This window comes from Phyllobates terribilis, unplaced genomic scaffold, assembly GCF_046119375.1.
Source record: "Phyllobates terribilis strain yellow unplaced genomic scaffold, ASM4611937v1 Scaffold_1__5_contigs__length_1240528914, whole genome shotgun sequence".
Lineage (NCBI taxonomy): Eukaryota > Metazoa > Chordata > Amphibia > Anura > Dendrobatidae > Phyllobates > Phyllobates terribilis.
Genome location: NW_027362761.1, coordinates 568,873,928 through 568,901,529, shown reverse-complemented (window position 1 = coordinate 568,901,529; position 27,602 = coordinate 568,873,928). Strand labels below are relative to the sequence as shown.

At 41.2% G+C, this 27,602-nt stretch overlaps 1 protein-coding gene across 9 annotated transcripts in view; it reads right to left on the bottom strand.

The window, feature by feature from the left end:
* Window positions 1-550: 550 nt before the first annotated feature.
* The window catches only part of WDR7 (WD repeat domain 7), a 414,768-nt gene continuing 387,716 nt past the window's right edge, over window positions 551-27,602 (bottom strand). For all 9 annotated transcript variants that reach the window (XM_073680963.1, XM_073680990.1, XM_073680974.1 and 6 more), the window contains 2 exons: window positions 21,042-21,146; window positions 551-10,891 (listed from right to left, as the gene is read on the bottom strand). In XM_073680963.1, coding sequence (XP_073537064.1) covers window positions 10,688-10,891; window positions 21,042-21,146 — 309 coding nt within the window. In that variant the 3' untranslated portion in view covers window positions 551-10,687. The remainder of the gene's footprint in view (window positions 10,892-21,041; window positions 21,147-27,602) is intronic.

Genomic DNA, 27,602 nt, shown 5'->3' with positions numbered 1-27,602 from the left:
CCCAGCTGCCATTTGCCATTCCTTTTGTAGGTCACTTGATGTCGTCCTGCGGTTTCTGAGTGACAAAGAAACGACAAAGCTTCTCCTATACTTTGCAATGTTAAGCACATGTTCACACATCCGTGATCTGTACGTGTTTTACAACAAAAAGGGATGCTCCAGACCAAAAAGAGTGACGCCCCTCGGACCGGACCACCCCCCCCAGGTGAGTATAATAAAAGGTGTTTTTCTTGTCTTGCAGGCCAAGTTGGGGGCTTATATACAGCATTATAGAATGCTGTATATCAGGGCTGAAAGGTGCTGGTCTTATCTCACATGGGACAAACCTGGTGACAGGTTCCCTTTAACTACAGCAGAAGAGGAGTGTGTTGATCTTGATGGAGGCAGTGACTTGTCTACTATATTATGTTAGTGGGGATTAGCGTAAAAAGAGAAGTCAGAGACAAAGTTAAAAGGGTGACCCGAAGCGCCTGGTTCGCGCCCTGCCCCCGAAATGGCGTACGGACCCCATTTCTCGCCAGGATGCATCAATAATAATCATGTCCACGAGTGATTCTAGATCCAGTTTTATTACACTCAGATATGTACACAAGCATTTTACAGATCTATATTATTTCCGCCATATCTGGCAAGTATATTCATTTACAACAAGCAATGACACAAATTATAATTTCTTACGGCATGATACTACTGACATAAATTCTCCATGTCAAGCCACTCGAAATGTTCTACATTTACACATCCAAACACAACACCACAATTCTAAACAACAAAATAGTACTGTGATAACAGCAGCAAAGAGAAAAAAATTGTCAAAATTAAAGGGGTTGTCCAGGATTGGAAAAACATGGCCGCTGTATTTCAAAAACAGCGCCACACCTGTCCGTGGGCTGTGTCTGGTATTGCAGTACAGCTCCATTGAGGGTTTTTGGAAGATAGCAGCCATGTTTTTGTAATCCTGGACAGCCCTATTAACTTGTAATAAAATGAAGTACCCCTTGTGTACAGCAGTGAGAGAAAATCATGGTGGCTTTGAGAAATGAAAACCTTTTAGTATGGTGAATATGCTTTCATTTTCATATTTTTCAGATGAATTAAACAAGGAAAATCATAAGGAAAGAACTAAAAAAAATTTTTTTTCTGCCCTTGAATAAAATATCTTAAACCTATAGCCAATATTCTTGAGGCAGAAACCCTGGATTTCCTCCATTCAATGTGGAGAATTCTCAACTTTTCCATGTGGAATATGCAGAAAATATGTAGCCTGGTGCTTGTTTTCGAAATGGCCCACTAAAAACAATTTTTGGGACTGTGTAAACCCAATTTACGGTAACCTAATGTAGCTGCATAGTGAACAGACTGGACTCATCTCTCCAATGTATTTTTTTAATTTACGGTTAAAAAAAAATTAGCCAGTATGGAAAGTTTATGCCACCCACCTGTTCCTCCATTATCAACCAAGTAGATAAGAATAGTGTGAAAACAGTGTTTGCATATGGAATTGGGTTAACCCTACATGAATCTTTTTTGGTGGTTTCTCAACGACAACCTAACGTCAATAGGGGCTGAAAGATCCTATATATGTTAAAGGCGGAAAGGGAAATAAATTGGAAAAATTCAATCTTTAGATTTTGATAAAAGTCTTTTTGTAACCATCTACCTCCTCCCTTCCTCCTCAAAGCCAACGTGAAGGTTTGGTTCAGAAATGGTGGACATGTTGTCCTGGGGATGAAATATCTTTATAAAGTATTTTATTCATGGGGTAAATATAAAGTCAAATAGACTTTGGTTAACAGGATTTACAAAAAAAAATTGCAAAAAAATTGTTTAGATATACTCTCATTCTCGTAACATGATCAAGAACCTGATGGGACGCAAGCTAATAAATACATGTACATTTATGTTGACTTTTACGTTGACCTTCATTGTTTATTCTATTGTGATATTTTTGATGTTTTTGCGTTGTCATGTAATTACGTTGGAGAAAAACAATCATTTCTCTCGGTTATGACATGACCATCTACTACTTACACGGTACTCCTCCGCATTAATAAGTCGTAGGACTGCTTCTCTCTGGAGATTCCATAGCATTTGACACTAACGTAAACATGTGGCAGCCTTAATATATATGTCCAATCCTCAAAAAATAGGATAAGCCTCATCACAATAACATGAGGACTTCTAAAAGGCCACGGCTCAGAAAGGCAGCTCGAATGGTTACGACGCCATCAACTCCTAACAAAATAAAATAGTGTAGGACAGAAAGTAAAGCAGGGCCACGACAAGCAGAGATTTCCTTTTAGCTTCTGGTCTATGAAGTTGACAGAAGATACGATTTGAGCAGGTTACAGAAGCAATTCTCATAAATGTCACACAGCTGAAAGGAAAGTTTAATGATTTCTTCTCATCACGGCTAATTGGTGATCAACCATGTCCTTGATCAACCACTAAGCCCCTAGTCTTTTCAATAGGAGATATTGGTTTTGAAAACTGAATAGAAAGTGACAAAGTTAATTCTAGAAAGGAATGTCACAGATATTGTACAGGATTACAAGTATATTTCATGATTGATCCTAACATCAAATATACTCCATTATGACTAATGGACATGAGTACATTGAATACATTTTAGGCCCATGAATACCTGAGCAAGGAGGACATGGAGCTACTGTTTATGATAAGTCCAAGACAAGAAGACAATGTAAAGTTCACGATAAGTTCAACACAGAAGAACATAGGGTAAAGTACATGGTAACTCCAAAACCTGAGGACATGAAGTAACATTGAAATTTACCCTAAGACTGGAGGACATAGGATAAAGTCCATGGTTACTCCATGACCTGAGGACATAGGGTAAAGTCCCTGGTTACTCCAAGACTGGAGGTTACAGGGTAAAGTCGATGGTTACGCCAAGACTGAAGAAATAGGGTAAAGTCCATGGCTACACTAAGACCAATGACAAAGTCCATGGCTGCTCCAAGACCGAGGACACAGGGTAAAGTCCATGGCTACACTAAGACCAATGACAAAGTCCATGGCTGCTCCAAGACCAAGGACATAGGGTAAAGTCCATGGTTCTCCAAGAATAGAGGACATAGGAAAGGGTTCATGATAACTCTAAGACAGGAGGACAGAGTTCATGCTAATTTGGAGATGGGAGGACATAAGGTAGAATTCATGATAACTCCAATACAGTAGGATATATGGTAGAGTCCCTGGTTACTCCAAGACTGAGGTCTTCTGAGATCGAGGTCATAGGGTAAAGCCCATGGTTATTCCAAGAACAGAAGACATAGGCTAGAGTTCATAATAACTCTGAGACAAGAGGGTAAAGGGTGAAGTTCATGCTAACTCAGAGATGGAAGGAAATAGGGTAGAATTCATGATAACTATGAAACAAGAGCACATAAGGTAGAGTTCATGATAACTCCGAGACCCGTGGACAAAGGGTAAAATTTATGATAACCACAAAACAAGAGGACATAAGGTAGAGTTTATGATAACTCAGAGACAGGAGGACACAGGGTAGACTTGATTACTTCTAGAAGAGGAGGACATAAGGTAACATTTCTGATGCCACTTGCAAAATAGTTTTCTTTCGTTCTGTAAGAGACATCATTTTCATACTTTTCTCTGTGGAGCATTGCCAACATGACTCCATATTCCGTTGATTTCTTTAAAGAAAACAGTTACCCTGCTGAAGCCTGATGAGGGGTAAGCTACAGCTGTCTGTAGATACATTTTTAGCTTGGGTATTATCCCTTGTCATGTTGCAAGGCTTGTTAAAGGGTTGGACATTGGCTTCTAGATTAGCTATTGTACTTCTCATTTGCATCTCGGATGAAAGGACATAGATGCTCCAAGACAGGAGGGCACGGAGTAAAGTTCTTGGTTGTGATCCCACTGGACAATAGCAAAGTTACTGATTACTCCAAGAATGGAGGACATTAAGTAGAGTTCACGATTTCTCCTGGACAGAACTTGGGAGTCATTTATTGGATATGGTTATGCTGGACAGAAGGTCATTCAGTAAACTTCATCATCATAATTAATCTAAGACAGGAGGACATCAAGTAGACTTCAATGATTCACCAAGATAGTGAGACAACACAGATACACCATGAATGATTACTTCTTGGTAGGAGAACATGGGAGTATTACACTGCCCAGATTGCTTTGTGTCCAAGCTTTGTCTATTCTGGCTCAGCACACCTCATACGTCACATACATGGGCCTCTTCAGCTTTTTCAGAACTTCCCCAGAGTCTGCCGACTTCATATATGACGACATACCATACATAGGGTCACGTGATTTGTAAAAAAAGAATGATCTGTGCGGAAATTGAAAAGGTTGTCAATTACAAAGACTGAAATCATTATGATTTTCCAGTAAAAAAAGATGAGGATATTAGATCAAATTCATGATCACCCCAGGACAGCTGGACATCAAGTAGAATTTGTGATTATTCAAGGACTCAGGAAAATGGAGTATACAGTGGTTCTTAGATATGAACAAATGACACAAGGGCATTAAATAAACTCCATGATCATAAAACGTCCAAAACAGGAGAACATCAATTATACTTCATGGTTACTCCTGCATAATGGAGTATCACATATTCATCATGATTAATCCTGGGCAGGAGAATAAAGAGCATAGTTATTGGCTATGATCACAAAATACAGACGAGTACTCAGTAAACCAAGATAAGGATTACTTCAAGACAGAATGACATCACGTATACAGTGCTGAGTGGTTACTCCAAGACAGCAGGACATGCAGTATAATTCATGATTACTCCAGGACAGCAGGACATGCAGTATAATTCATAATTACTCCAGGACAGCAGGACATGCAGTATAATTCATGATTACTCCAGGACAGCAGGACATGCAGTATAATTCATGATTGCTCCAGGACAGCAGGACATGCAGTATAATTCATGATTACTCCAGGACAGCAGGACATGCAGTATAATTCATGATTGCTCCAGGACAGCAGGACATGCAGTATAATTCATGATTACTCCAGGACAGCAGGACATGCAGTATAATTCATGATTGCTCCAGGACATGCAGTATAATTCATGATTACTCCAGGATAGCTGAACATCCAGTATACAACATGATTAAACCAGGACAGCAGGGCATATAGTATACTTCATAATTACTCCAGAACATCCAGAATACTTCATGATTACTCCAGGATAACAGGGCTACCAGTATACTATAGATCACTCCAGGACACCTAAACATACAGCATACTTCATGATTGCACCAGGACACCTGAACATACAGTATACAGTGGGTACGGAGAGTATTCAGACCCCTTTAAATTTTTCACTCTTTGTTTCATTGCAGCCATTTGGTAAATTCTAAAAAGTTCATTTTTTTTCTCATTAAAGTACACTCTGCACCCCATCTTGAGTGAAAAAAACCCCAGAAATGTAGAAATTTTTGCAAATTTATTACATTTCCTTGTGATCTTCCTTGAGAAGGTTCTACTCCTTCATTGGAGTCCAGCTGTGTTTAATTAAACTGATAGGACTTGATTTGGAAAGGCACACACCTGTCTATATAAGACCTCACAGCTCACAGTGCATGTCAGACCAAATGAGAATCATGAGCTCAAAGGAACTGCCCAAGGAGCTCAGAGACAGAATTGTGGCAAGGCACAGATCTGGTCAAGGTTACAAAAGAATTTCTGCAGTACTCAAGGTTCCTAAGAGCACAGTGGCCTCCATAATCCTTAAATGGAAGAAGTTTGGGACCACCAGAAGTCTTCCTAGACCTGGCCGTCCAGCCAAACTGATCAATCATGGGAGAAGGGCCTTGGTGAGAGAGGTAAAGAAGAACCCCAAGATCACTGTGAATGAGCTCCAGAGATGCAGTAGGGAGATGGGAGAAAGTTCCACAAAGTCAACTATCACTGCAGCCCTCCACCAGTCGGGTCTTTATGGCAGAGTGGCTGACGGAAGCCTCTCCTCAGTGCAAGACATATGAAAGCCCGCATAGAGTTTGCTCAAAAACAATGAAGGACTCCCAGACTATGAGAAATAAAATTCTCTGGTCTGATGAGACGAAGATAGAACTTTTTGGTGATAATTCTAAGAGGTATGTGTGGAGAAAACTAGGCACTGCTCATCACCTGTCCAATACAATCCCAACAGTGAAACATGGTGGTGGCAGCATCATGCTATGGGGGTGGACGACAGGTTGCAATTGAAGGAAACATGAATGCGGCCAAGTACAGAGATATCCTGGATAAAAACCTCTTCTAGAGTGCTCTGGACCTCAGACTTGGCCGAAGAGTCACCTTCCCACAAGACAATGACCCTAAGCACACAGCTAAAATAACAAAGGAGTGGCTTCAGAACAACTCTGTGACCATTCTTGACTGGCCCAACCAGAGCCCTGACCTAAACCCAATTGAGCATCTCTGGAGAGACCTGAAGATGGCTGTCCACCAATGTTCACCATCCAACCTGACGGAACTGGAGAGGATCTGCAAGGAAGAATGGCAGAGGATCCCCAAATCCAGGTGTGAAAAACTTGTTGCATCATTCCCAAGAAGACTCATGGCTGTACTAGCTCAAAAGGGTGTTTCTACTCAATACCGAGCAAAGGGTCTGAATACTTATGACCATGTGATATTTCAGTTTTTCTTTTTTTATTAAATTTGCAAAAATTTCTACATTTCTGTTTTTTTCAGTCAAGATGGGGTGTAGAGTGTACTTTAATGAGAAAAAAATGAACTTTTTTTTTAGAATTTACCAAATGGCTGCAATGAAACAAACAGTGAAAAATGTAAAAGGGTCTGAATACTTTCCATAGCCACTGTACTTCATGATTACTCCAGGACACCTGAACATACAGTATACTCCATGATTACTCCAGAGCATCAAGAATAATTCATGAATATTACAGGACAGCAGGACAAAGTATACTTGTTGAATACTCCAGAACTTCAAGAATGCTTCATGATTGCCCCAGGACATCAGACATCTAGAAGTTTTTGACTGCTATTTGCAAAGAAAATGTATAGTTCTCGGTCAGGATTACATTGTCAGGAAGATAAATGTACTTCATAATTACTCAGCAGGACATCAAGAAAAACATCATGGTTACTCTAGGACAGCAGGGCATCCAGGGTGCTTCATGATTGCTCCAGGACAGAAGGACATCAATTAGTTAGTGGATACTCCAGGACAGTAGAGTTTTGGCTACTATTTGTAAGAAAACATAATTCTTGGTCAGGATTACACTGGACAAGAAGATATGAATACTTCATAATTACTGAAGGACAGAAGGACACCAGGAATATCTCATGGTTAGTCCAGGACAGAAGGGCTGCAAGTATACTACGAGATTACTCCAGGAGAGCATAGCCTCCAGTATACTTCATGATTAATTCAAGACAGCAAGAGATCAAATATACTTAATGATGTTCCTGGGGAGTACGGAGCGGCACGTGTTCAGCGGCGTGGCTATTTCAGGGTAAGAAATGATTTGATGCTTATTCCCTTCACGGTGGGTGGTTTTTAGGTCTTTACTATTCGACCAGTGCATGTTGGTAAAAAGAAGATTTTCTTTCGAGTTTTAGAGTAGAAGTTATAATCATGTGATTAATATAAAAACTCAATAATCCAAAAGGAAAACAAATAGTAATGTTCTGATCTGGGGGGGTCTACCTCCCCCATCCAGACGCTATGCAATAAAAAGATACACAGGTCATCGCCAGCAAAAATCTACATGTTCCAGAATATTCTACAGCACATTGTAGACAAAATGAACCTTTCTTTATGTTTATTACACACATTTATATTATTTCAATAAAATCATTAATATTTATATTTATGAGAAATAAACAAATTAGAACTAAAATTTAAAGGGATCCTCCACGTATTGTTCTAATGTAAAGAAGATGGGTAACTAGGAGATGTCGATATATATATATTTTCCTTTGGTGAATAATGTTGCATTAAGCTTTAGACCAATTATGTGTTTTAGACACTTTTTTTTTTTGAAAGTCATTCACATGGTTGCAAACCGTCCAAGAAAACCATAAAAACAGGAAACTTTATTCTCTGTCCGTAAAAAAATTACGATATGTCTGCTTTTTTTTTTGTTTTTTTTTTAAGCTAGAGAAAATTTTATGACTGTAATTATTTTACAGTTCACAGTGAATGCAGCTACACATCAGAATTATAACTCGTAGACATGTATCACTCATGACCTCAATCATTTATTATGGTTTTCCATTATGTCCGTAAAAAAATGTTGTCTGTGGTTTTATGATACGGTGCCTGGGAAAAAAAAAAAAAAAGTTGGCAACCATACTCATTTGACAGGGGGTGTGGCTTAGTTGAGCATGGGTGTGGCTTAGCGGAACATGGGTGTGGCTTAGTTGAGCACGGGCTTGCTTTAATTAAGCATGGGTGTGGTTTAGTTGTGTGTGGGTGTGGCTTAGTCAAAAGAGGGTGTGGCTTAGTCAAGAGAGGGTGTGGCTTAGTCAAGAGAGGGTGTGGCTTAAAAAAGGCAAAATATCTCTGGACCTGGGAACAAAGTGATAAAGCAAAATACCCTCCACCAAAAAACACTTTTGTGGAGCGCTATGCCCTTTCCATCGGGCCGGCTCTGTGATACTTGTTGGGCTGAATGAATCTGAAAAGGGGAACATGACTCCCGTGACTCCTCTACGGTATGGAGGATACGAGCTCATGTCTTTGCATAATGTGTGACAACAGAGGCCGGTTTGCCGTGAATTACTGACCCAAATATAGTTATGTAGGGCCAGATATGTTTAAGTTCAAATAGTAAAAGTTTATAGGATCGAAAGTCCCTCAGTTACAAAACCAACTTTACACACACATGTGAACCTTAATTACGTTTCTTGGTTGGGTAGGTGGAGCAGTGGGTGGAAACATCTCCTTCGCCAACCAGGAGTCTTTATTGGGCTTAAGATGCTGCTGATTTGATGAAAAGACTCCTCCTCCTCTTTCAGTTCCGCCAACTTGACTTGAGGCTGACTTTACAAACCACCATGACTTTGGGATGTGCAATACATGATAAATGTAATAAAAGTAATATATACAGTCAATCACAGTCATACTTTAATAGGGATCACACCCTCTTAAATAAATCATAGCGCTAAGTACAAAGCTAAATACCTGCATCACATGGCAAATAAAATACATAGATAGAGAACCAAGACAACGTACAACACAGGAAAAAGGGTTAGAAAGAAAATGACGTCTTGGAGGGAACTACGCCTCCTCCATACAATGTTGCTAAATGTAAACAATTTGGTCATACAAAAACCACGGAGGGTCTGTGACGTAAATGATTGGTGTAAGATATCGAAGTGTAACAGGGGAGTGTGTCGCTTGCAGTGTAGGATCACCTTCAAACAACATTTGCACCCAGATATTATCTACATAGAATGTCAAGTGACTTTACAGATACGCATCTTTCAAGTGTTATACTCTAGTCACATCCAGAGCAGCATTCAAAAAAACATCACTGGATTTTTAAGGTGGCTTTAAATAAATGTTGGAAAAAAAAACCCTGATTAGATCTGAACTATCTACAGATGTGTATGGTGAGGTCCCGACTTAACACTAACTTGGCAGATGACCGAGAAAGGAAGGATGGGGCAGTTGTATTTCAACATGCACAATCCTTTAGTTTTCATAGGAAATCCTTCAGCTAAACACTTCTGAAGCAGCATTCAAAAACATTTCTGATTATTTTTTAGGTGACCATATTCATTAGTTAAGTGTTGGAAAAACCTGCCAATTTCAGGACAACAAGCTGATCATCTAACTTGTATGGAGAAGGATTGAACAGTTGGATTTCAATATGTCCAATCGTTTTTCTAAAAGCTTTAGACAGGGTTGTCTGCCAGAATCTTACTCTCCTTACCCCAAGGAGAACACATATATGGTTGCCCGATCCCATCATATACATGTGTATTGGAGAGTTTGGAAGTATACTTTATGGGATGACAGGTATATAAGGTGTATGGCAGTCTTTAGTGCTGAGCTAAGATATGCAGCTGCTTCGGGATCTGCTCATTTTTACTTTGGGTTTTGGAGTATACACCAGGCTCTGTATAGAACTTGTATCTTTGAAAGACAGAATTCTGAACGCAGCTCTGGCAGAATTCTTAATGCAGCTCTGGCAGAATTCTGAACACAGTGCTGGCAGAAATCTGAGCGCAGCTCTGGCAGAATTCTGAACACAGCGCTGGCAGAATTCTGAACGCAGCTCTGGCAGAATTCTGAACGCAGCGCTGGCAGAATTCTGAACGCAGGTTTATGAACGCGGCTCAGGCAGAATTCTGAATGCAGCTCTGGCTGTGTCAGGAGCGGAAGACATGATGTCACTCAAGGTTATAAAGTTACTCACCACTATATACAGACTATATCCAGAATATTCAGCTTCATAGTAGAACATATATTGCGGAGGCCTCTTCCACTATTAGGGTTTACAGAAAGGAATAGAGGGGTCTCCCGCACATACTATGTACATGAAACAACTCCCATTCTCATTACTGGGAAATCATGCAGCACCAACACAGCAAAGTCTACCCCATGTATGATATGACAACACCAATTTCTGCAGTGATCATGCTATAGACATTTTGGAAGGTGGGGGGCAGTGGGTGGGCACAAGCCGCACAATTCCTAGACCATGAATCGATGCTCTTTGCCGTCATGCGCCATAAGGATGACATTGCGGTTGGAAGTCCAGATCAGTCTTGCCAGTTTTAGGGCGTTGAGTGAACCGGGGGAGGCTGGTTGAACGGGGGGCACCTGGTATGTTTTAATACAGCGCAGCTGAGGTGCGGAGTTCAGCATCCCGATGCTTCCCAGCAAGGACGTGTTCATCTATGAATGAGAGAATCCAAAAACGTCAGAAAAATTACATTGGAATACAAAGTACAATAAACACACCGGTATTTTGGCTGCGCGGAGGTCTGTGACGCTACTTTAGTTAAAAGTTTATGCATGCCCATGTTATAGTTGAAACCTTTATAAAATATAAAAGAAAAAGAATAAAAGTGTCTCTAGAGGTCGTCTATGCAACGCCTGTAGTAAATAAATAAAAGAGCGCAACCCTCCAAATCGCTACACTCTCCCGAGAGTATACATACTACATATCAAAGTAATATAGGAACATATTCTCACACTTGCAAATTTATTTTTTTTATTTTTTTTTTTTTTTACTTTTTCACTCACTTTACTCCTAAAAAAACAAAAATAATGAAAACAGAAAAAAAAGGAAAATTAGCATTAAAAAACAGCTGAATGTATTGTTTGTATTACATAAAAAGCACTAAAAATGAACAGGGTAACCCAAGAAATATCAAAGTAACTTTATTGGGACCGTTAAATCACCACATACGCAACATCACTAACTGGTGGTCATTAAGGGGTTAATTGTATTTTAATGGAGCCTGAGCTATTAAAGGGGTCGTCTCATGTTCATGAGTGGCTTTAAGAGCATTGCTCATTACCTAGGTTAGTGTCCACCTCTGATAGACTGCTGCGGTGGCCGCTAAACCTAGGCAATGAGCAGTAAACTATAAATATAATATCCTTTTGTTCCTGAGGACGGAAAAGATTTTTTAATAAAGAGGTAAAATTGCTTATTTTTACAAGCACTTTGCAATTAACTAGAATGGAGCGCGGCTACAAACAGGATCTCTCAGTCTGGAGGAATAATGGACACCATGTAATACTTTTTTTCTCCTGCGGAGGCACTGCAGAGAAACTGAACACTTGCTTCTGTGTTTTCCTGCAGATCACAACTGATTGATGGGGTTCCCGGGCAGCAGCGGGACGCCCTGTGATCAGCTTATTGTATGGGAACTCTGATAGATGTAGCAGAGCTGGATTTGTTACTCACCTCCTTGGGGACACATTATTTCCGTTTACTGCCCAGTTACCATCTATATTCACACTCATACAACATCCTTACGAATATCTTTGTAGGTTCCATGACACCATGTTTAACCCCTGCAGTATCCTCCCGGTAAGGCGTGTAGCTTGTGTGACTGATGGTTGACCGCGAGGACGCTGAAGAGATGTTATGCTCCAAATTCCGTCCGGGGAAGAATATAAGTCATTTTCTATTTTTTTTCTGTTCCCGCTCTGTGGCACGATGGTGTCAGTGGGTGTAAATCACGGCATCTCTAGCAGGGAGCGCACAAGCACCGCTGACATTTTCACAATTTAAATCATCTTGAGTAATAGCCCTTTTAAGATGACTAATGTTACTGATTTTCCTACATTAGTAACAGCTCGGAAATGGAGGAAAAGAGAGGCGGTGCGAGAGGGCAGACTGCGAGGCAATTAGCGCGTCCTATACCGCTAATGTCCGGGCTGCAGAAGATGGGCCGCAGGCAAGGAGCATTACACTTCATTGTGCTTACATGGCTGAAAATTGCTGCAAAAATACGTCCATTTCTTACCCTTTAAGGCTTGTTAAAGGGGTTCTCCCCTTTGAAAAATCTCTACAAAGAATTCCTTGAATGCAAACAGATCACAAAGTGTCCATCTGCTGAGACCGCCAGCTGTCATCTGTGATGAAACCTGGTTGTAAGAGCTCAGTTTCTCTGCAGTGCCTCCGCAGGGCAAGCTCAGTATTACACATAAATGAGTTTTCTGAGAAATTCAGTAAAAGACAGTTCCTCCAGAGCAAGAGATGTCCTTAGTAAAAGCTATCCTCCTTGAGCAAGAGACGAAGATCCTGAACAGCGAAACCCCCTCAATTAAATCAGAATTCCATAAAAGGAGTATAGGAAAAGGGGTTCCTAAACTAAACAACCCCTTTAAGGAGGATCTATCACCAGGGATCAAGTGTTCTTTTTTTAATTCCCTCTGCTACCCTGAGTATTACTTTATTTTCCGTTTTTAAATCTGCCATACGGTTCCAGAGATATGAGCCTTTTTATTTAGTGCAAATTTTTATGGTCTTTACTAAAAAAGGCGGGGCTCATAGGGTAATTATGCGGAACAGCCTAAAGACACACCCCTGAGGATCCTATAAGCCACGCCTCCGTGCTAAAAACTGTAAAAAATTAGCACTAAATAAAAAGGCCGATATCTCTGGACCAGTATGGCGGATTTATAAAAGAAAAAAAATAAGATATATAGCGGAAATAAAATGAGAGTGAAAACTAAACACTTTTGACCCGGTGCCAAATCCTCTTTTAAGTGGAAGCCGGACTCACTGTTAACCACATCTGGAACCTAGCTGTTATTTGCAGGGGAAGCTTTGACTGCACATACCACAAATAACTATCTACTGTATGTTATGGATGAATTTTCTACTTTTCCTTATTTTAATGAGGCCCCAAACTCTGTATTGATTAATTTTACAATTTTGGGCTTGTAAAAGAAATAGAGATGAATCAGTTGTATAAATATTTATGCAGTGAGCTCCCCCTAGTGGCGGCTGAAGGCTGTCAGAATTTTAACAATTGGGAACTTTTAGAAGGCAGTTTGGGATTCTATGAAGGAAAAGCTGAGAATATGTTAATTATTCAGAACAGGATTCAGGAGCTAAAATAGAAATATAGCAGTGAAGAAGAGGAGCACTGACTCAGGATATTAGGTCCAGGATTGATTTTATCCTGTACTCAATATTGGACGTATAAACGTATAAATAAGATGACCCCGTTAATTATCTTGTACCCATTCACTATATATTCCAGAAACTGAACCAGAAGTGAATGCTGGAAGATTTCAGCTCGGAGAACTGTGGGATTGTAAATGCAGTCTATTTCATAAAATATGATTTGACTAAAGATGGGTGCGAGTTAATGGGATATCACTTTATGATCGGTGGAGATCCGAACGTTGGGACCCCACTAATTCTGACAATAAAAAGGGCGCGATTTCCTCATGATTTTTCCCAAAGTGATGTTCCCAGCCGCAGGTTGGTTCCAGTCCCTCCAAAAGATGGAGCTATCTGGACTTCTGGACACAATGAGTTGCCAGGACACTGCAGGGCAAGGAAACACTGCAGGGCAAGGAAACACTGTAAAGCGGCAGCAGGGTGGAATTAGGGCTATATTTCATCTTTTTATATGGGAACACCCCTTTAAGTTATCTAATGCATGTCCGGTTCCCAGGACCCCTTTCTTTTGAGGAGGAAGCAGTATATGGGGCTTTGTTTCCCGGTGTTGCACTTAATGTGCGAGCTGCACCCCCGACGCTCATGGAGGTGATCAGGTAATGCTCTGAGCCGGTGACAGATATAGGATTAGCACTGCGGAGATCGCCAGCTGAGCCCGGACTCATCACAGCTCTGACCAGGATTAAAGTTTAACACTGTAAAGTGCAGCTGGGACTGAACGAGAGGAAAAGACCCAACGGAGACTTATGGGAAGGACACCCCTTGTCTATGACCATGTACAGTGCCTTGAAAAAGTATTCATTTATTGGGTACTTTAGTGGGATTTTATGTGATACCAACCCTAAGTAACAAGTATTTGTCAAGTGTAAAGAAAATGATCCATGGTTTTCTAATTATTTAAAAAATATAAATCTGAAAATTGTGAGGTGTATTCAACGCCCTGTAGTCTGATATCCCTAAAAAAAAAAACGGAGTGCCCAATAGCCTCCAGAAGTCACATAATTAGTAAATTTTGTCCACCGGTGTATATTTTTATTCTCAGTATAACTACAGCTGTTCTGTGAAGGCCTCAGAGGTTTGTTTCAGAACATTAGGGATCAAACTGCATCATAAAAACCAAGGAACACAACAGACACGTCAGGGATAAAGTTGTGGAGAAGAGTAAAGCAGGGTTAGGTTATAAAAAAAATAGCCCCAAGCTCTGAACATCTTACAGAGCACTGTTCAATCCATCATACAAAAATGGAACAGTAAATCTACCAAGACATGCCCGTCCACCTAAACAGAAATCCCAGGCAAGGAGAACACTAATTAGAGAAGCATCCAAGAGCCCAATGGTCACTCTGGAGGAGCTGCAGAGATCCACAGCTCAGGTGGGAGAATCTGTCCACAGGACAACTATTAGTTGTATACTCCACAAATCTGTCCTTTATGGAAGAGTGACAAGAAGAATGACATTTTGAAAGCAAGCCATAAGAAGTTCTGTTTGCAAAAAGCCATGTAGGGGACACAGCGATCATGTGGAACAATGTGCTCTGATCAGATGAGACCAAAGTAGAACTTTTTGGGCTAAATGCAAAACGCTGTGTGTGGCGGAAAACTAATATTGCACATCACCCTGAAAACACCATCCCCACAGTCACACATGGTGGTGGCATAATCATGCTATGGGGAGGCTTTTTTTCAGCAGGGACAGGGAAGTTGGTTAGAATTGATGGGAAGATGGATGGAGCTAAATATAGGGCAATCCGCGAAGGAAAACCTGTTAGAGGCTGCAAAAAACTTGACACTGGGGGATAAGTTCACCTTCCAGCAGGACAATGACCCTAAACATCCAGCCAGAGCTACAATGGAGGGTTTAGATCAAAGCATATTCATGTGTGTGAACGGTGCAGTCACAGTCCAGAACGAAATCCCACTGAGAATCAGTGATAAGACGTGTAAATTGCTGCTCACAGACATCTCCATCCAATCTCACTGAGCGAGAGCGAGTGTGCAAAGAAGGAGGGGAAAAATGTCACCTCTAGATGTGCAAAGATGGTAGAGACAGACCCCAAAACAGCACAGCAGTAATTGCAGGGAAAGGTGGTCCTTCAAAGTACTGACTCAGGGGGGCTGAATACAAATGCACCTCACAATTTCCAGATTTATATTTTTGAAATATTAAGAAAACCCCATGTATCATTTCCTTTACACTTCACAAATACTCGCTACTTTGTGTTGGTATAGTACATAACATCCCAATAAAATACATTTAAGTTAGTGGGGTATGAAGACTTTTTCAAGACACTGTAGATGAGCCAAAGATACAGGAATCCTGCAGGATGGATACAGGATGCAACTCAGGATCAGTACAGGTAAAGTAATGTAATGTATGTACACAGTGACTGCACCAGCAGAATAGTGAGTGCAGCTCTGGAGTATAATACAGGATGTAACTCGGGATCAGTACAGGATCAGTAATGTAATGTATGTACACAGTGACTGCACCAGCAGAATAGTGAGTGCAGCTCTGGAGTATAATACAGGATGTAACTCAGGATCAGTACAGGATCAGTAATGTAATGTATGTACACAGTGACTGCACCAGCAGAATAGTGAGTGCAGCTCTGGAGTATAATACAGGATGTAACTCAGGATCAGTACAGGATAAGTAATGTAATGTATGTACACAGTGTCTCCACCAGCAGAATAGTGAGTGCAGCTCTGGAGTATAATACAGGATGTAACTCAGGATCAGTACAGGATAAGTAATGTAATGTATGTACACAGTGACTGCACCATCAGAATAGTGAGTGCAACTCTGGAGTATAATACAGGATGTAACTCAGGATCAGTACAGGATAAGTAATGTAATGTATGTACACAGTGTCTCCACCAGCAGAATAGTGAGTGCAGCTCTGGAGTATAATACAGGATGTAACTCAGGATCAGTACAGGATCAGTAATGTAATGTATGTGCACAGTGACTGCACCAGCAGAATAGTGAGTGCAACTCTGGAGTATAATACAGGAGGTAACTCAGGATCAGTACAGGATAAGTAATGTAATGTATGTACACAGTGACTGCACCATCAGAATAGTGAGTGCAGCTCTATAGTATAATACAGGATGTAACTCAGGATCAGTACAGGATCAGTAATGTAATGTATGTACACAGTGACTCCACCAGCAGAATAGTGAGTACAGCTCTGGAGTATAATACAGGATGTAACTCAGGATCAGTACAGGATCAGTAATGTAATGTATGTACACAGTGACTGCACAAGCAGAATAGTGAGTGCAGCTCTGGAGTATAATACAGGATGTAACTCAGGATCAGTACAGGATCAGTAATGTAATGTATGTACACAGTGACTACACCAACAGAATAGTGAATGCAGCTCTGAAGTTTAATACAGGATGTAACATCAGGATCTGTAATGTAATGCATGTACACAGTGACTGCACCAGCAGAATAGTGAATGTAGCTCTGGAGTATAATACAGGATGTAACTCAGGATCAGTCCAGGATCAGTAATGTAATGTATGTACACAGTGACTGCACCAGCAGAATAGTGAGTGCAGCTCTGGAGTATAATACATGATATAACTCAGGATCAGTCCAGGATCAGTAATGTAATGTATGTACACAGTGACTGCACCAGCAGAATAGTGAGTGCAGCTCTGGAGTATAATACAGGATGTAACTTAGGATCAGTACAGAATAAGTAATGTAATGTATGTACACAGTGACTCCACCAGCAGAATAGTGAGTGCAGCTCTGGAGTATAATACAGGATGTAACTCAGGATCAGTACAGGATCAGTAATGTAATGTATGTACACAGTGACTGCACCAGCAGAATAGTGAGTGCAGCTCTGGAGTATAATACAGGATGTAACTCAGGATCAGTACAGGATAAGTAATGTATGTACACAGTGACTGCACCAGCAGAATAGTGAGTGCAGCTCTGGAGTATAATACAGGATGTAACTCAGGATCAGTACAGGATAAGTAATGTAATGTATGTACACAGTGACTACACCAACAGAATAGTGAATGCAGCTCTGGAGTATAATGCAGGATATACAGTGCTGCTCACCATTAGTGGCACCCCCTCATTTTTTTCATAGTCTGTACAATATCTTCATAAATAAATGGAAATGTACCAAAGTTATATCCTCAGGATTTTTAATTAGTTGTCCAAAGTAATACAACAATAAAACATTGTTTTTCAACTTCCATGTTGCAATTTCAAAGTAGAAACAGAATAAACAGCATGTGCAGCAGTAAAGGCCCCCCTAATTAATACTTGGTTGCACACCCTTTGGCGTTGCTGACAGCCCCCAAACGTTTCTCGTAGCCATCTATAAGCTTCTTGCACTTCTCAGCTAGAATTTTCTCCCATCATCCTTTGCAGTTTGTTCAAGCTCTTGAATGTTTGCAGGGTTCTTTTCCCCAATGGCAGATTTCAGCTCACCCCAAAGATTTTCAATGGGATTGAGGTCAGGACTCATTGCTGGCCATTTTAGAACAGTCCATTTTTTCTTTTTCAACCATTCCTGTATACTTTGGGATGTGTGTTTTGGGTCATTGTCTTGCTGGAGGACCCATTATCTTCAGCTCAAACCAAGTTTTCTTACACTGGGTAGGACATTTCACTCTAAATCTCTTGATAATTCTTTGATTTCATGACTCCTGTGATATGGTCAAGACCTCCAGTACCAGACACAGCATAGCAACCCCACAGCATTATGGATTCTCCACCATGCTTAACTGTTGGTAAGGTGTTCTTTTCCTTATAAGCTTCATTGCGCTGTCTGTAAACAAACTGTTGCTTTGCATTGCCAAAAAGCTCTATTTTTGTTTTATCTGTCCACAGAACATTTTCCCAGGAGGATTGTGGTTTGTCAAGGTACTCTTTGGCAAAGATCAGCCGTTCCTTTTTAGGTCTTTCCTTCAGCAATGGTTTCTTCCTTGGCCTTCGCCCAGAAAGCTCTGCTTGGTTTAGCGTGCAGCGTATGATTTTTATTGAAACCATGACCGCAGACTGTTCCAGGTTGGCCTTCAGGTCTTCGGATGTTTGACGTGGTGCTTTTTCCACCATTCGCACCAACCTTCGAAGACATCTCTTGTCAATTTTCCACTTTCCATCGTGTCCAGTGAGGTTCTTGATGGTTCTATGCTTGGCAAACGTCTTAATAACATTACGCACTGTTGAAACTGGGATACCAAGGTCTTTGGAGATGGCCTTCTACCCTTTGGAAATCTTGTGTTTGCTAATAATAGCAGTTCTGATGTCCTCAGACAGCTCTTTTGTTTTCACCATTACGACAAAAGAACAGGGCCTACCATGTGGCTTTTTAAAACACTGAAGTCATCATTCGTTGGCTAATTCATGTCACATGGGCACCGACAATTAATCACAGGTGAATCTCTTTTGTGATTTACCACAGGGGAGTCAAAATGTGTTTCCATACTAAATTAACGTAAATGGTGCCAATGACACAGCAAGCTTTAAGCTTTTCTATTTTTCCCTCCCATTGTTTCAGGTTGTACCTCAGGATCAGTAAAGGGTAAGTAATGTAATGTACAGGTGCATCTCACTAAATTAGAAAATCATCAAAAAGTTAACTTATTTTAGTTCTTCAATACAAAAAGTGAAACTCCTATATTATATAGAGTCATTACACACAGAGTGATCTATTTCCAGTGTTTTTCTGTTAATGTTGATGATTATGGCTTACAGCCAATGAAAACACAAAAGTCATTATCTCAGTAAATTAAAATTGAATTGAATGAATAACTTTTGGTTTCCTAATACAAAGTTCTGGAAAGTTTCAAGTGATTCCAAAAATGAGATACAACAAAGTAGGATGATTATTGACACGGTGAACGCCGTCGGCATCTCTGGAGGGCCATTCTCTGGCATCTCTTCTGGTGACAGTGCACGGTGATTACGATCAATCAGATATGAGGACTGTCCGCCAGTGATTAGATAAAGGTAGTAAACACTGCGGTAATCCTTAATTACTCAGCTGTAAAACGGGAGCGTATTAAATCATTACACTACACTGAGCCATGCTTCAAGGAAACCGGAGATGAGCGGCAACCCCAGGATCAATAAACATACAATCCCCTGCTCACATTAATTACCTAAATATGTTTATTATGGTGTGAAGGACGCAGGTAACTGCGGATGGGGGGAGGGGGCAGGGGCCGGGGAAAAACCAACCATCCACTAAGAGACAATTTATACCTTACTGCCCCTGCTGGGCACACACGATATAGTGTGTGCGACCTGTGTCCACCGTATATCACTATAAGGACATGTTCACACGGGTTGCAGAAGTGGGAGCTGATCCTGAGATGTGAATTAGCCCCATGTTCTTGGTTTTAAAAATATCGTTTCGTGTACACAGCTCCTGTGCTGACCCATGGGCAGCCTGACCCTGCACTTATGTCATCCTTCACCCCTGCCCTCTTCTTACTAAATACACACAAAAGAAGCAGGGTCAGATGAAAAAGAAAGTATGACTGCAAAATCCGACTACAATGTGTTTAGTCTGTAACCATGGCGGCACATAGGTCAGCATAGGAACTGCATACACAAAACGGTAGAGGATTTTTAATCAGGACTACTTGCTAAGACCGCGCCTATTCTGATGGCCGTTCACTATGATGAGCCATTCACTTTCCCATTGTGGCCTCATTAAAGGGTGTGTATACTTCTGCAGCCATTTTTCATAGCTTTAATGCACCTAAAATAGGAAATGAAATCACTTTGCAAACAGTCTCGATTATAAAAAATGTCATTTGGTGTACACAGCTCATCTGCAGAGCCATGAGTTTTTTTTCCCCTCTCTTCTGTCCGTCCTTACTAGGTACATACAAGTAAATCATGAGGATGACTGCAGGATCAGACTACACGGGGCTTTGTTTGTAGTCTGTAACCAAGGAGCTACATAGATCTGCATAGGAGCTGCAGACACAAAACGGTATGACTGTATATCCTTGAAAAGTTATTCCCATCTGATAAAGTGACAGCTTGTTGCCAAGTTCCAGATGTAGTAGCCGTTAGAGTGACGGCTGTAGCGAACTACGGCACGATAGCACAGAGCGCCTCCGCAATATGCTCATTCAAAGTGAATGCTGGGGACCGCCACATCTGGATGCCATCACTTTCTCATGGTGGGGTTCTGACCGCCAAGACCCCCCAACGATTGTGAACATTAAGAGGCATGAGCCCTTTCATTTTTACAATTGTTGGGGGGAGGGGACAAGGCAGGAGAAAAGGGAATGTGCACACTACATAGCAGTATTCATCATCCTCAAGGTCTCCATTTCCAGGCTGGGCATGCTGGGATTTGTAGTTAATTTCTATACAAGAACCCAATAGTGAAAGTCCATTACCTGCCAGAAGGAGATGTGGCTGTCCTTGTTGGAGTAGGTAGCGAGATATCGCCCATCGGGGGCAAACGAAACCGCCGTGATTGGTCCTTTATGGCCGTGAATATTCTGCAAAACAAATAAGAGGAAAAAAAAAGAAAAACAAATGAAACTTGTAAGACGAGTGATGTAGAGCGGTGCGGAGGAGCCGGGCAGCCTCCTTGTTTGTATGCGGAGGGTGGCGGTAAACACTGCCGTCTCCCGGAGGCTCCTCGTCTCCCTCCTTGTTCTGCATGAAATATTAAGTAATGAAGGGAGGCGGCGGCGGAGCGAGGTCGGCGGAGCGAGCGCTGCTGATGCGCTACAACTTTCTGCCTTTGAGTTGAAGTGTGAATATGTCCAGCTGCGCTCCCCTTACTTGAGCTACTGTCTGCCCCTATAACTGTATTATGATCTAGTGGCCAAATGACATACTCAGCTCTGCTACATCTGTATAGTCCTCATTACTGTAGCCATTGTCTCCACCTCCATGTACTACACACCGGGAAATTTACATACTCAGCTCTGCTACATTTATACAGTATTTATTACTTGAGCTACGGTCTATGATCTAGGGGAAAATGACATACTCAGCTCTCCTACATCTATATAACGCTTACTTACTTGTGGTGTTAACTATGGGGCTATGCTGAGATGTAGCAGAGTCCAGTTTGTCACTTGGCCCTTTGCAGCCTGCAAGTTCTGTGCCAAATGACAAACTCCGCTCTGTGACATCTAAATTGTGGTTTCTACTCAAACTACTGTCTCCTGTTACGCAGAGATGTAGCAGAGCTCGATCAGTTGCTTAACGCTTTGCAGATTGTGTTAAGTGGTGACTTATAACAAAGCAGGTTTCTCTGCAGTCCTATGTAAAACTGATTTACTATGCCTGTGACATACACAGCTCTGCTAGCTCTTTATAGTGCCTGTTAGTTGAGCTATTGTCTCCTCCTAAGCAGAGATGAAGCAGAGTTAAATGTGTTACTTAGCTCATTGCAGGGTTTGTGGTGCGCACATCATGTAGTTATAAAGGAGGTCCTATGTAACCTCCAAACAACTGTCTGTGACATAACATGTACTGTGCCAAATGACATACTCAACTCGGCTACATTTGTGTAGTGCTTGAGCTACTACCTCCTCCTATTAGTATAACTAGGTTTACAACCAACACAATCAGCTCTGCTACATCTGTCTTGTGCTTCTCCTATGAAAGTGCTATGGACCAGGGATCAGGCGCAGGGATGTAGCAGTGTCCAGATCATCATACTCAGCTCTGCTGCATGTAAATAGTGCTTTCTACTTCAACTACTGTCTCCATATACGCTGGGATGTAGCAGAGCTCAATTTGTCAATTCACTTTTTTTCTAGCTTTATTGCTTGCACAGAATGTGGTGACTAAATTATAATGGAGGGGGGCTCTCAGCAGTCCTATGTAAACCTCAAATAAAACAGTGTAATATTGCTTGCACTGTATATAATGACTGACTCCGCTCTGCTGTATCTGCAGTGTTGTCTCATCTCCTGACACCAGCTTTAACACAGGAGTCTGTATCAATACGACATAAACTTACGGGTCTGTGTTGGTTGTGCAGTGTGAGCCCACGTCCTCAATCAGTTATCTAGAGGATTGCATAGGACTGCAGAGGAAGCTGCTCCAGCACAAGGCCGAATTCACACACTGAGGTTTTTTTTCTTGTATACAAAATGCCGCTTTTCATCATTTTAAAGGAAACCTGAGAGCACATAAAGCCCGAAGCACAAGCCGCAGGAACCAGACACCGGCGATATCATATAAGCCAGGTAAGATCTATCCGAGAAAACATACAAGTAAAAGGGGCCGCCGACCATAAGTGACAGGGGTCTGCTATACACAGAGAAGACCGGTCAGTCTATGGGAGACAGATAAAGAGAGAGATAGAAGATAGATAGATAATAGATATATAGATAATAGATAGATAGATAATAGATAGATAATAGATATATAGATAATAGATAGATAATAGATATATAGATAATAGATAGATGATAGATAATAGATAATAGATAGATGATAGATAATAGATAGATAGATAGATGATAGATAGATGATAGATAGATGATAGATAGATAATAGATAGATAATAGATAGATAGATGATAGATAGATGATAGATAGATAATAGATAGATGATAGATAGATAACAGATAGATAATAGATAGATAGATAATAGATATAGACCGATAGATAGATGTACAATAGATAATAGATAGATAATAGATGATAGATAGATAATAGATAGATAGATAGATGATAGATAGATAATAGATGATAGATAGATAATAGATAGATAGATATGAGATAGATAGATAATGATAGATATTAGATAGATAGAGGATAAATAATATATAGATAACAGATAGATAAATAGATAATAGATAATGATGGACAGATAATAGATAGTGATAGATATGGGATAGCTAATGAATAGATATATAGATATAGACAGACATTCTGACAACTGTCCTAATGAAGGGAGTAAAAGACCCCCTGTAGAAAGATGATAAAGGCTTCCCTTAAAAAGAATCCGTCAACATTGTTGTGTAATCTGAGAGCAGCATGATGTAGGGACAGAGACCCTGATTCCAGTGATGTGTCATTTACTGGGTGCAGCAGTTGTGATAAAATCACAATTTTCTCTACCGCAGATCTAGCAGAGCTCTGAATGCTGAGCTGAGCTGAGCCTGATTGGCTGCTTTCTGTGTACACTGTATATTGACAGAAAGCTGTTAATCACTAATGACGCTGTGGTTAGACCAGGAGGAGGTACGAGACACCTAGGCCTGTATTGATAATCTTCTGCTGATAAAACACTGATTTTATAGAAACAGCAAAGCAAAGCCTAGCAAGTGACATCACCAGAATCAGGGTTTCTTCCCCTACATCATGCTGCTCTCAGATTACATAGCAAAAACCTGCCAACAGATTCAGTGTAATGGATCATGCAGGTAGACTGCACTTATAATCTGCCAGAAATGTGCGGTGGATTTTTCGCCTTTACATCACAGGGGATGAAATACACAAGAACCGCAATCCGCAGCCAGAACTAAAATCCGCTGGGGCTTTTCTGTGCGCAGAGCTGTGCGGACGCCCCCTCACCAGAGTTATTACTGTAGGTTAGGCGTCCCGTGTAATTTCCTTTCCAGCGCGGGGATCGTGTGATTTCTCAGCCCCGGCTTCCAATGAGAGCTCAAAGTGACCTTGACGAGTGTAGAAATACATTTCTGGGTGACATGCCGCCTGTCAGTCAATATCTGCCTCTCATTTGTTACGAGGCCGTCCCGCTGTGATTCCCTCATTACAATTTGCTTTAACTTCCTGGGCAAATGACAAGAACAAAATGAAGCCGCTTCTTAGGGCTGGAGGTAATCTACACAAAAATAAGTGACAGCTGCCGCCGGCCGCGGCCCCATTAACCCCTCACACGCCTCCTGCTCCTCTATGTACTGCATATCCGGACGATACATTGTAACGACTAACGTCACATTACTTAGCGCGTCGCCATCTTCACCATCATCGTAGTAGCAAAAAGAAAAGCGAGATGCTGCTTCTCTGCTGGGACAATCGCCATTGATAGAAATAGCCAAGTATAATATGTCCCCTCCTCTGTATGATCATATATGTGGTCACACTTACATCAGCGCCTTCTCTTATAGTCTACGACGTGAGATTTGGGAACACGGAGAATTTCCGCTCCAAAAATCAGCTGAAAAATTCCTCAAATAAATCTCCCTATTCATTTCTAGTATAATACCACTTTTCTGTCCATATGTAAAGTCTTTTGAAGGTTTTTTCTTTCTCTTCAGCTTTTAAATAAGACGCCCCCTGAAGAAGTGGCATGAAACGCGCGTCAGGGTAGTGGGACACAGGACGGTGTTGTAAACATTGCATCTGTGACTAACCTAGCTGATCTATATACAGGTAATAATATCCCTAAGTGTTTGTTGTATTTCTCCACCGCAATGTATAACTATGGAATGCATAAGAGATACTATCATTCATGCGTGAGTACATAGGTTTAGTACTGATATTTGATACATGAAATTTCTGTCTTGTGCCCCTGTATACTGAGGTATCCTATTTTTATAAACTGCTTTTGTTTTGTGTTTTTAAATAAAGTATCATGTTTTTATTAAATAGAGTGGTCACTTGATATATCCGACCAGTAAATACTAGGATGAGGATATAGATTGATATGCATTTGATTGTTGAGTGATCCCATTTGACCGGTTGGTTAAAATATTTTGGACCCCCTTTTGTTGATTTAGCTTTTAAATAATGCCTGGTCAGGAAACAAAAAAAGAAAGAACATGTCACTTCTTGGAAGCGGCTCCGAACTGAGCTCTGTCCGATCAAAAGGCTACAAAAGAACAATTAAGGAAAAAGAAATAATCCTCCAAAAACTTCATAAAGAAGGAGCGTTTTCTGAAGCAGACGCCGCTAGTAAAAACTGGTGTGCCCATGGCCTTATTGTGTGCAGCTAAAAATACCGACACCCCCAGAAAGGAGGCCAAATTGAGAAGAGAATAAAAAATTTTTTTGACTCCATTTGATGCAAGTCAGGATATTGAGGTTTTGTTTGGGAGGTGGGAGGATTGGATGGAAGCACCGTGATGTGAACACGGCCCTACAGATATGACATGGATGGTCATCGGTCCCGGCATGTATTGGTACCCGTTCCTTTCATTTCTATGCTGTCTGCTCGGCGCCCCCAGGTGGCACTAGCTGCAAGACCACAGGCTGGCGACCGCTGCGATGCCATTAGGCCCTGTGCCCACAATGAGTTCTTAGTAAGTTTTTGATGCTGCATATTTAAAAAATAAAATGCAAGTAACCTATTTTACCTAATGGGTGCAGAAAATCTGTAACATCAAAAGCTCATTGTGGGAACGTAGCGTAAGGCTATGTGCACACTGCGTTTTTGATGCGTTTTTTTCCTAGCGGAAATGCACCATAAACGCTAAGTAATCTGTGTGCAAGCTAATCTGCAGCATAGGGGATTTCCAGATTGATATAAATGTAGTTTTAATAGGTAATAAATAAAGAATTCTACAACTTTCTACAATGTATCCACTTCTCCGCTCTGAGCAGTACTAGCTGTGGACAAAGTTACTGCCTCTGATACAAACAAGTGTTTTTATTGCTGAAAGCAAGAAGAGATCGTGAAAATGGTGAAGAATTGAAACAGAGTCATATACAGAAAAGATGAAAATCCCTTTTTTAAAAGAGTTGATAACTTTAGGCAATGTGCGCACGATGCGTATTTGAAGCAGAAATTTCCTGAGAGTTTCTGCATCTCCTTGGCAGAAAAAACGCATGCGGATTTTACATGCGTTTTTGAAGCATTTTTGTGCATCAATGAATGCTTTTTCGAGCTAAATAAAGTTATATGATGGGATATTGCTTAAACCTTGGATTACCATCAGTACTTGGGTGAGCATACTGGTTAATTTGAATGATTAAAGAATGTGTCTGTTGTATTTCAAATAAAGTGTTTACTCTGTGTCTGTGTGTTTTTTTAACTATTTACTTTAATTAAGTTTAGTCATGAAAAGGTCAGATTGACACCTTGTCATAACCAAACAAAAGAGCTAGGTGTCAGCTAATCACCCCTGTCAGTATACATGCTGCTGCTGGAGGTCACTGGCGTTCATCAGCTGAAGATCAGCTGATCAGCCCCAGTGAGCTCTCACCGACATCACACTGGGAACTTTCTTCTGAAGGTTCCCACAGTGAGGTCACGTGAGCAATCAGCTGATCGGTCACGTGACTGATCAGCTGATCGCTGCACTCACCGCAGGTCCTGGCAGCGCAGTACACTCAGTGCAGCGAGCCCGCTCCCTGCAGTAAACTGCCGGCTGCCGGGAGGAGAGGATTGCTGTCGGGGACCAGGAGGACACCAAGGCGCGCCGGACAGGCGAGTATAAGGTTTTTTTTTCTTTTTCACTTTTTTTTTTTTTTACACAGCGTGGTAGCCGGCTTGGCTGGGAAGACTACTGCTCCTCCCAGCCACACCGCTCCCGCTGTTATCAGCGGGAGTGGCGATCAGATGAGAGGAGTTGTAGTCCTCCTGTCCAACCCGGGTACCACCCGCACCGCGTTTCCGCAGCGAATTTGTGGCCATTGACTTTAATTGAAACGCAGCAAATCCACATATGCCTGCAGGTTTGTTGCGGTTCAATGCAAGTGAATGGGTGCGAATTCGCGGAGGAAACGCCCGCAAATGGTCATGCTGCGTTTTTTAACACAATGTGAGTCCGGAGTGAAAATTTCCGCATCATGTGCACAGCAGATCCGGATTAGCATTGCTATGCATGGAAGACCTATTAACAAGCGTTTTAGCCTTACAGCTGCCAGCGATGGGGTAAAAATAACACAATGTTATACAGTCAACACCAGCGTTCATCCCTGTGGATACAGAACAGACCGTGCTGGAGCCTCAGTCAAGACCTCACCGATCACCTGACCAAAGAGGCCGCAGTGGTCACCAGAACCTCACCCACATGTCAC